At 37.6% G+C, this 10,896-nt stretch overlaps 1 protein-coding gene across 1 annotated transcript; it reads left to right on the top strand.

Moving 5' to 3' along the window:
* Positions 1-348: 348 nt before the first annotated feature.
* Positions 349-9,763, top strand: LOC132173944 (metal tolerance protein 10-like). Its single transcript, XM_059585634.1, has 6 exons — positions 349-698; positions 3,263-3,375; positions 3,854-4,099; positions 7,907-7,987; positions 8,321-8,551; positions 8,840-9,763. The coding sequence occupies exons 1-6, from the start codon at positions 506-508 to the stop codon at positions 9,182-9,184; spliced, it is 1,209 nt and encodes a 402-aa protein (XP_059441617.1). The 5' UTR covers positions 349-505; the 3' UTR covers positions 9,185-9,763.
* Positions 9,764-10,896: the final 1,133 nt, after the last annotated feature.

Below are 10,896 nucleotides of genomic sequence, written 5' to 3'. Positions count from 1 at the left end.
AGGATTCTTTTATGTTCATTTAAACTGAACATGAGAGGATCCGAAAAACGTCATGTTCATTTAAACTGAACATGAGGTGAATTAGGATTCGGAAAACGTCATGTTAATTATATTTAAGGAATATTTTTATTCTTTCACTATATAATATAACTAGCTGAATATTTTTCGTTCAAATGAGTTGGAGATGACGATGGAATAACAAAACGCACAAATAATTTATAATAAATTTTAAATAGGGCCACAAAATTAAAAAAATTAAAAAAAAAATCAAAATTCAGGCGCCACGTCTCAAAAAATAATGTTTAAATGATAATGATGTTTCCATATTTCCAAGGCTCGAAACTCACGTTTTTGCACGCTTTACGGGAAGTTGCCATAACTTACAATTTTGTGAGAGATTTTTTCAAAAGGCGTAAGAGATAAGAAAAGCTGAATCGAGGGACAGGAGAGAGAGAGAGAGTCTGTGTGTTATTTTGGGAGAAAGAGAGAGAGAGAAGAGCGCATCATGGAAGAGAGTGGGATTGATGGCGTTGATGGAATACATGAGGGGAGAAGGTCGCCCCTTCTGCAACCGAGCGGTGAGCCGGTGTCAGGATGCGAGTCATTGTCGTGGAGACTCAATCTGCAGGAATTCCCGTCGATGCCGGAGAGAGCTGGCGATAAGGATTCCAATCTTCGCCGCCTTCTTCGTACCACAAGTTAGCCTTCTTCTCATTTTTCTTATCACATCCATATGTATATATATTTCGTATTATGTTTAAAAATCAATTATCTGCTTCAATAATCATCTGTATATGTACATGCACGCATATATATATATATTATTTCAGTTTAAAGAGAATAAAAAATGATTTGAGTTGATAACTGAGTTGGCTCAGCCCCGCCGAGTTACTGATCCATATGACTCGGAATATGTCATGGACCCATGGTTATGTTTACCTGCCAGTGGCCTATTGGGCCAATGGGAGGGGAGTTAGGTGCTCATTTTATGGGCTGTGATGGGATGGGGATGTCATAATGCTTATATAAACATATCTGCAAAAGCAGGTTTTCGCGCAGCCGGATTTGTTGGCGGGCTAGCTGCAAGACAAGAAAACGACCACCGGAGTAACGCTGGTGGGGGCCATGGTTAAGTCAGTAGAGCATTTAAGAGAAAGTAGAATAGAGAGAGTTGAGGGAGAAAATAGACTTTTATCTTATTTGGGGATGTCATAAGGCTTATATAAACATATCTGCCAAAGCAGGTTTTCGCGCAGCCGGATTTGTCGACGGGCTAGCTGCAAGACAAGAAAACGACCACCGGAGTAACGCCGGTGGGAGCTGGTGGGGGCCATGGTTAAGTCAGTAGAGCATTTAAGTGAAAGTAGAATAGAGAGAGTTGAGGGAGAAAATAGACTTTTACCTTATTTGGGGATTGTCAACCTCCTTTATCTTAGACTCCTTTCACCTGGTGGACTTGAGATTGTGGAAGTTCTAGGCTTTTCAGCCTTTTTAATAAGTAGACCTTTTAGTGTCAATTGGTCCCTAGGCTTATTTATGGTATCAGCAATACAAAAAGAAAAGAGTTGGTGCTTCTCTTTTCTTTTCTATTGACCCATCTTTTGATGAAAATTCAAATTTGTTATATTTTTATTGAGAGAAAAATGCAAAATCAGTTATTGTGGTATCAAAATGAACTCGGAAGTCTTTTAAGGTATGTCAAAAAAATAATTTACTCCTAACAATCAAATTCTATTTATTGACTTAATAGATTCCGATACTGTGACTAGCATATGAAGTTTCTTGTACTGCTCTATTCAAGTTTGGTTGTTGTTTTAGGGTGGTGTTGACTAGGCCTATGCATAGTGGGGAGATTGAGAGGGCTATTTTGTTTCCATTTGTTTAAAAACTTATAAGAATCATCATGCTTCTTCTGTTGATGGCTTGAACGGGTTGAAGTTTGGTGCATCTTTAAGATTCCACAAGCATACAGTGCCCTTCTGATTTCCAGTACCATTAATAATAATAACTAAATGAAGTGTGCATTACATTGGGGACCTTTTATTTTATTACACTTAATATATTAGAATTAAGGTTCTTTGGGAACCCCTTCTTCTAAGGCATAAATTGAAGCTGGGTAGCCGTGCTTCTTTGACATGAGGCCCTTATCAATGTTGCAAATGATGTTTGTTTTGTTGTGAGGCAGCACTTATCCTTTCAACTACTTTAATCATATTCTGTAGTTGCAAGCAAATTGGAGCGGTTGCATACTGCTGTATCAACGTTAAAGGATGGCTGCATTTTACTATTCAAGTTTAAGAAATAGGCTAGAGAAAAGGATGGCGATGGTGGGGAGGGAGGGAGGACTAGGCTTTGATTATAGGCAAAGCATTTGGAGACATAGCTTTCAGAGACAAAAAAGTAGCAAAGCAGTTTTAGGACTTCAAATGTGACTGATATATGACAGTAGTTTGTAACAAAGCAATCTAATGATTCTTCTGATTATGCCATCAAATACTGCTTAGCGTGAACTATATAGTGTGGTGTAATTATATGGAGTCTATCCAGTTCTGTTCTTCATAGCTGTATGAGATCAGGAAAATTGTCCGTGAATGGTGTGGCATCCCATATCTGGTGAAAATACATGCATAGATAGCTAGTGTAGTTCGATGCACGTTGTGTCCTTCAATATAGCTGAAATGGACCATGATTGCCATCAAATCCAATGCTTTCACTAAGGAATTTCCAGAAATATGATCCTGCAATCATTGGTGCTTACAAACTGATTGTTTAATGGAGGCCAGAAGTTGGATCATCTCAACTTTGTTAGGTGTTCTGCAGCAGCCACTCATGAATAAACTATTGATCTTTTGCCCTTGCATTTTGAAGCAAAATTTTTCTTGTTAAATATCTATTGTGCTCTTCCATTTACCAACAAGGGCATTATACGTTTGTTGCAATTCAAATTTAGATAATATCCCTTCACACTCTTTTGGGATGATACAAACAGAAACTATGGAATATGGATGATTTGAAAACTTGAAAGATCCTCTTGGGAATTTTGCAGAGGCATTTGACATATTGCTCTTTTTCTTTTTCTTAGTTGTTATACTTGGAGTTTTAAGATCAGAATCATTCAATGTTTTCTTATTCATAATGTACTTGATGTTCTGTTCTTTGGGAAAATGAAAAATCAGCATTTGATGAATTTGTATGCTTCCATTCACCTCCTTGTCCCAATAGGAGTTGATGACATAGTTGAAACATTTATTCTTGACTGTAGGGAAACGCAGCAAGATTGCTGATTATTACAAGAAGCAGGAAAGGCTCATTGAAGGGTACAATGAGATGGAGACCATGATTGAAACAGGTTGTCTGCCTGGAAGTCTAACAGAGGTTGGTTGTTGTGCTTTCTTTTTTTTCTTTTCATTTCCTTTAAATCTGAACCTTCCTTTCATATAAGGTTGGCAATGTTTGATGGGATTTAAGTATCCTTAATGCTGGTAGCTGTTTAGAGGACATAATTTCATACAGCACGTAGGCCAGGCAACCCCCCCCACCCTTTTTCTTTTCTTTTCAACTTTTCGTTTGATGCTTTTAAATGCATGTTTATCATGGTGGTGCTAATTGACACTTTTGGAATAAGAGAGGCTGGTAACTTGTTAGTTTGATTACAGAAATAATAGAATGGCAAGCATTTCTATTCATATTTTGCTTCTCTGACCTATTGTGACCATATGAAGCTTGGTCATGAAAAGTTCAAGCTTGCCTCATATACAACCTATTGCCCCCTAAAAACCATGCAATATTTTTCAACTAAAATTTTCTCATTTCCTATAAAACAGAAACTGATATGTTTTTACATTATTCTCAGGATGAGGTGAAGCAGCTTGCAAAGAGTGAGAAGATGGCGGTGTATGTATCAAACATAGCTAACTTGGTGCTCTTTCTGGCAAAGGTTTATGCTTCTTTTGAGAGCAGATCACTTGCAGTTATTGCCTCAACCATGGATTCTCTCTTAGATCTCTTGTCAGGGTTTATATTGTGGTTCACTGCCCATGCCATGAGAAAGCCAAACCAGTATAACTATCCAATTGGAAAGAAACGGATGCAGCCAGTGGTAAGTTTTCCAATCCAATAATATATTAGTGCTTCCGGAAATAACTTCAGATAAATTTATATTTTTAGGTTCTCCATTCCTGGAATCAGTTGGATAAGTTTTAGTCTCACAAAGTCGCACAATTATCTTCTTTTTGGTCATTACTTTAAATTCAGCCGACTTAAAACAAAAAATACTACTCTTTTAGCTCCCTCCGTCTTTTCTTTTTGAAATTATTTTTAGGGTATAAGGGCTGGTAAAATGGATAACCGGGTAGACACGATTAGGACCCGTTAAGATCCGTGGCCCAATTACCCGAGACACGAACACGACCCGTTTAGTTAGACGGGTTAGTGGCTCTGATACGATTATAACACGAAAAATATTCGACTAACCCGACACGACCCGCTTAACCCGTTTGGCATAACCGGGTCACATCGGGTAGACACGATCCGACATGACCTGACACGACTTGTGCGCTAAACAGGTAACACGACCCGACCAGTTTAAATAAACCCTTAATCAAAATTGGAAAAAATAATTTAATAAAGGGATCTCTTGGGCCAAAGGACTAGTCAAATTTATTTTAACCGTCCAAGAAGAATAAAAAGTTTTAAAAGAAAATGTTTTAATATATAGATAATGTTTTAATATATTGATCTACATAGAAAAAGTAACGGAAAAACAAGGAACAGGCCAATGAAATGAAGCCGTGAAGTGAAGCCGTGAGAGAGTCAGTAAGTGTTAGGGTTAACTTAGTTAGAACTTAGACAAAGGGTTTTTTTTTTAAGAAAAAAAATTAAATGGGTCTGGCGGGTCACCCGAGACCTGGGTGATCCGCCAAACCCATTTAATTTTTTTTTTTTAAAAAAAAAACCTATGTCTAAGTTCTAACTACCGCTAGACCTGGTTGACCTGCCAGACCCATTTATTAAACGTGTTTGGTGGGTCGACTTGTGGACCCGCCAGACACGAATTTAATCGTGTATTAATCGAGTAGGCCCGATTAAGACCCGAACCTGATAAGCCAAAACCCAATACCTGTTAACTTCGTGTCGGGTTCGCAGGTCGTGTCGAAATTGCCAGCCCTAGGTATATATCTTATAAATCCCTGAGTCAACGTGCCAAAACAGAAAACTCCAAAATTATTTTTTTATTTTTATTTTTTCTTCTTCGAATTTTTACTCCCTGGATCAATCGAAAAGGCAAATTAACCCTTAACGTTACATTTTTCCTCAAATGTTTAACGCCCATCAATCCCAATTAAACCCACCTTTTTGCCACGTCAGTATATTAATTTTTTATTAATTTAATTTAAAACTTAAATAAAAAAAATTGAAGTTCTGGCCGCCCCCGAAGGGTTTAGGGGTAAAAATGTGGGCGGATAATAATATGCGGATGTGGATGTGGATAGCAAAAACTAATATCCGCAAATGCGAATGCGGATAGCGGTTTTAGGGTATATTTTATATATATACAAATATATTATATTTAATATTTTTTTATTTATGTTTGTCGGATTTGTAATTTTTGTTTCTTATATTTGCTAGATTTGTAATGTTGGATTTCACTTTTAGAAAACTCTTTTAATTTGTTCTAATTAATTGCCTTATATGTTCTTCCTTTATTATTATTAATTTTTAAATGTTTTTTCTTGTTATCAACTATAGTTTTACTAGAAGCTAAATATTAAATAATGTATGTGATGAAAATTTATTGGAAAAATGATTAGAAAGTGATATGAATAATAGTGTCCAACTATAAATAATGTCATTTTTTTTTTTTTTAATGTTGAAATAATTAGTGAATTGCAATTTCAAGGTTTAAAACGCTCATTACCTCAAATGTGGATAGCAGATAATATTCACATTACCTGCGCGGATGCGGATAGTAATTACATAATACAGATGCGGATATCAAAAACTATTATCTGCATTTTGCGGATGCAGATATTGCTATTAACCACATCCGCATTTTCATCCCTACCTGGTGGTGGCCGCAAGTAAGGCTGGCGATTTTGACACGACCCAATAACCTGACATGAGATTAGCGAGTTTGAGTTTTCATTAAACGGGTTTGGGTCATAAACGGGTCGACCCGTTTATTATTATTATTTTTTTTAACCTAAAGGAAAAACTGAAAAAGTGAAAAACGCATAAGACGGTCTAGACCCGTGTTGCAAACTTGCAGTCTCCTCCACTCCACTCTCCAGATCGGCAGATCTAGACGGACCAGACCTCTCGGCTTCTCACCGGCCACCGCTCACGCTACACCTAGTCCTAGTCCTCAGTCCTCACGAACCAAACCTCTCGACCTGTCACCGCTCCATTTTTTCTTCGTTTCTCACTTTCTCCACTGCCGCTCTCTCTCTCTCTCGCTGCCGACGTAACAAATCAAGCATCAAAGGAAGCCATGTCAAAGGCAGCCATGGCAACGGTGGCTGAGAAGGCTCCCATTACTGTAGAAAGGAAGGTCCGAGCTGATTTGGAGCCTAAGCTCCCCAAGCCCTATAATCTACTCTTCTTTTTCCTTTTTCCTTTTTCTTCTTAATCCATCTCTTTTCATATTGATTTTGAAGTGTATTTCACCTTCTTCAGACTTACAACTATTATTATAAAACTATTATTATTTTATTTTAAAAAAAAATCATTTTTTAGTTAAACAGGTAAATGGGTGTTGGGTCGTGTTGACCCGGCACGACCCATTATTTTAAACGGGTCTCACAGGTTGTGTCGGGTGACCCGTGAGAATTCCCGTGTCGTGTCATGTCGAGGGGTCCGACCCATTTATTAAACGGGTCATGTTTGGGTATTACTTAAACGGGTTGTGGGTAACCGTGGGTCGTAAACGGGTCGTCCTGCGGACCCGTTTTGCCAGCCCTAGCCGCAAGCCACCACATAGGGGTTAGGGGTGGCCGGAAACCCCTTCGGGGGTGGCTGGAAAGCCACCATTTCAATTTTTAAAAAAAAATTAAATTAATAAAAAATTAATATGCTAATATAGCAAAATGGTGCTTTTAGTTGGGGCTCATAGGTATTAAACATTTAGAGGAAAATGTAACAGTATGGATTAATTTGCCTTTTCGATTGACTCAGGGAGTAAAAATTCGAAGAAAAAAAAGTTTATGGGAGTTTTCTGTTTTAGCGCGTTGACTCAAGGATTTATTAGATATCTACCCTTATTTTTAAGTATAGATTCCGATAGGTATAAGTTGTTAATGCTGCTGGTGAGAATTCATGCGTAACTGTATAGTTTTGCATTTGTGCCTCATTTGGTTGCTAATGAATTGGTGAAGAAAATTATGCATCTTAAACTAATTAAACATGCAAACCCCAAATAGTTTCAAGAATATATCTTTTTCTTTTTCCATTTCATCAATCCTTCTTCTGGTCAATGCTATTATTGCTTCAACTGTGTCTTATGGGGCAAATGTTAGAAGGAGAGCATAAGAGGCATGTAACGGTGTTATGCTACAGTGTATTTTATTGCCAGAAGTTTGGAATTAATGTTATACAAGTCTACAGATTTCTTCAAGTCCATGCATTAGACTTCCATTTTATTACCGAAATATTAGGCATAGAATCTATTGGGTTCATAAATAATTAGCATTGGTTTTGACAAGAGTTATTTTAATGAGAAAATGCGAGGGACCCATAGCTTTTTGTTTCTGTGTACCAAGCTATTAATAAAAGCATTGGTTTCAGGAATTTGTATGGATTGTAGGTTCAAGAGTGACTATGACTCATGGGGATGTAGACCCAAGGCATGCTAATAATCACATCAGATAGGTATAAGCATTGTGTTATACTAACTTATTTTGCTTTGCAGGGAATCATTGTTTTTGCGTCAGTAATGGCAACTCTTGGATTGCAGATCCTGATTGAGTCTATTCGAGAACTCCTTTCAAAGGTATGCAACTTTGTTCTTTTGTGCTACAACCTAAGTTAAGTACGTGAATGACAGTGAGCACATGTGGACTTGGACACATTTAACCAAAGTGGGGTTTGTGAAGGGTTTTGAAAATTAGCACCCTTCTTAATTTCTCATCAAAGGTCCAACATGTCCCCTGTTACTGTTACTTCACAAAAAGGATACCATAGGTTTTGAAAGACCAACCAAATGTATGAGTTCCTAGTTAGATTACAGTCTGAGTCAGTGCATGCAACATTTTGGAATGATGTTTTAAAAAATTTAATTTTCTGATTGGTTTAACATAATTTCCATTTCATGCATTCATTACAGTCCAAGCCTGAAACGAATCCTGATAAGGAGAAATGGATGATTGGTATAATGGTCTCCGTAACATTGGTGAAGTTTGTGCTCATGGTCTATTGTCGCAGATTTAAAAATGAAATTGTTAGAGTGTATGCACAAGATCATCTTTTCGATGTTGTTACAAATTCAGTTGGTTTGGCGGCAGCTGTCCTGGCCATCCGATATTACTGGTGGATTGATCCTACTGGAGCTATTATAGTGAGTTCATAACCTACCTTATTTTCTGTCATTCTTTTAGTTTTTTACTGCACTGTAGCTAATTGGGTCTAGCTACTCTGTAAGTTTTTATTTTCGTGTCTTTTCCTTAAATTCTCACAATCGCCAGCATATTCTATTCTTATATGTCTCTCATTATTTAAGTGAAATGCCAGTCTGCTCATTAGCATGGTGCTGTATAATTGGCATGAGGCTGGAATTTTTTTTTGGCTCCTTGGAGTTGCACATTAGTTTATCTTTATATGATGATTTCTTGAACCTGTGATGCAGATAGCGTTATATACAATGAATACATGGACGAAGACAGTCATCGAGAATGTATGGTCATTAATCGGAAGAACAGCACCACCTGAGTTTTTGGCAAAGCTAACATATCTAATATGGAACCACCATGAAGACATCAAGCACATTGACACAGTTAGAGCATATACTTTTGGAAATCATTATTTTGTGGAGGTTGACATAGTTTTGCCACAAGACATGCTTCTGAACAAAGCACATAATATTGGTGAGACACTGCAAGAGAAGCTTGAGCAACTCCCTGAAGTTGAGCGAGCTTTTGTGCATATAGATTTTGAGTATTCTCATAGGCCTGAGCACAAGATCACAAGTTGATGGTAGTAGTGATGATCATGATGGCCGCAATGATCTGATCCCAGCCTTTCCAAAGCATCAAGGGCCTTCAAACAAGTTACTGATTTAGTCAACTATTGTAGTTAGTATATGAAACTATTGTTCTCCATCTTGTGGCTGCTGAGTGAAACTGTTCTGGCACATGACCTGAAATGAGTTCTCAAAACTACCTATCTTCAAGGTATCTTGATTCTTCTACAAATTCAATTGGTCTTGCAACAGCCATTAAGGCTACCAGATGCTGTTGCTGGTAAATGCTGCTGGGGCAATCTTCCTAATTAGTTCAAGATATCAGCTCTTATGTTTATCATAATTAATTAATTCAAGATTCTATTTCATAGCACCAACTTAAAGAAAGCATATTGAAGATAGCTTTATAGTCAACAAATATTTGGGTAAATGCAGTGATGGAGAATATCTAACGTATTGTAATTTTGTCCAACTTCCACCGCCATTGGGATGACCAAAGGCTTGTGTCTATATGCATGCGTGTGTTTTGTCTTTCTTGAATTTAGCTGTGGCCATCGGGTATTTGAGGATTAATGCAAAAAAATTTTTTTACATTGATTTGGGCTTAATGATTCTGTGTTTTCATCACCATTTTATTTAATGTTTTTAGTTGATGTTTCAATTTTTTATTGGAGGCTGTAAATGATGACTTTTACTGGGGCTGACAAAACAGGTACCTGATACGACTCGATTACGACTCGCGAGGATCCGTTTAGTTAAACGGGTTAGTGGGTCTGACATGGAAAAGAGCCAGGTAACTCGACACGGCTCATTTAACCCATTAAAAATAATCGGGTCATATCAAGTAGACACGACCTAACACGATTAAAATAACTTATTACTATTTATTATTATTTTTTTTTAAAAAAAAAAAGACTAAACTTTCATTTAGAATTTTAGAGAAATCAAGACAGCAAAAAATTGAAGAGTTATACTTAGAATTTGAATCTAAAATTGGTGTATATAATAAATCACAAATTAATAACATAATATGTGAATGCAAATTACCACTTACCAATTCCATCTACTTCGTCCCTGCGTCTTTGGGCATATTATCAACAGCTTTGATCGCTCTTCCAAGCTCCACACATCAACTTTCTTCTCCAAAGTCTGCCTCTTGCAATCGTAGAAATATAGCCTGCAGACCACCCATTTGAGCACATTCCCCAACCACCACAATCAAGGCGTTCGACGAAGACAGCAGCTGGACACCGGCAGCAAGTGGGCCGAGGAGAAGTCGTCGCCGTTGTTCGTCGCGAGCTCCGGTCTCTCTCTCTCTCTCTCACAATCCCAACTTGAAATCTGATCTGAATTTTGATGCATTAGGGAATACTGGAATAGGGAATACTATTCGGGTCGACCTGCTAGACCTGAACAGTAATTGGATTTGATCTGGTGGGTCGACCTGCCAGACACGTTTGGTAGACCTGCCAGACACGAAATTAACCGGGTCTTAATCGGGTAGACTCGATTAAGACCCGAACCCGATAAGGCCAAATCCAATATATGTTTTTTCGTATCATGTTCGTGTCGGGTTCACGGGTCGTGTCAAAATTGCCAGTCCTAGTTTTACATCACATGTTGATCGAAGGTTTTATCTACCATAAAACATGAATGAAGAGGAGGAGCATTCACATTGGTCTATATATATTTTTATGCAAAATGGCTAATCAAAATCTACTTTA

The sequence above is a fragment of the Corylus avellana genome, chromosome ca3, assembly GCF_901000735.1.
Source record: "Corylus avellana chromosome ca3, CavTom2PMs-1.0".
Taxonomy (NCBI): domain Eukaryota; kingdom Viridiplantae; phylum Streptophyta; class Magnoliopsida; order Fagales; family Betulaceae; genus Corylus; species Corylus avellana.
This window is presented reverse-complemented; position numbering and strand designations above follow the sequence as displayed.

Coding starts and splice junctions, on each gene's coding strand:
- LOC132173944 (XM_059585634.1), top strand. CDS start 506: ATGGAAGAGAGTGGGATTGATGGCGTTGATGGAATACATGAGGGGAGA. Junction 699..3,262: donor CCGCCTTCTTCGTACCACAA/GTTAGCCTTCTT, acceptor TCTTGACTGTAG/GGAAACGCAGCAAGATTGCT. Junction 4,100..7,906: donor AGAAACGGATGCAGCCAGTG/GTAAGTTTTCCA, acceptor TTTGCTTTGCAG/GGAATCATTGTTTTTGCGTC.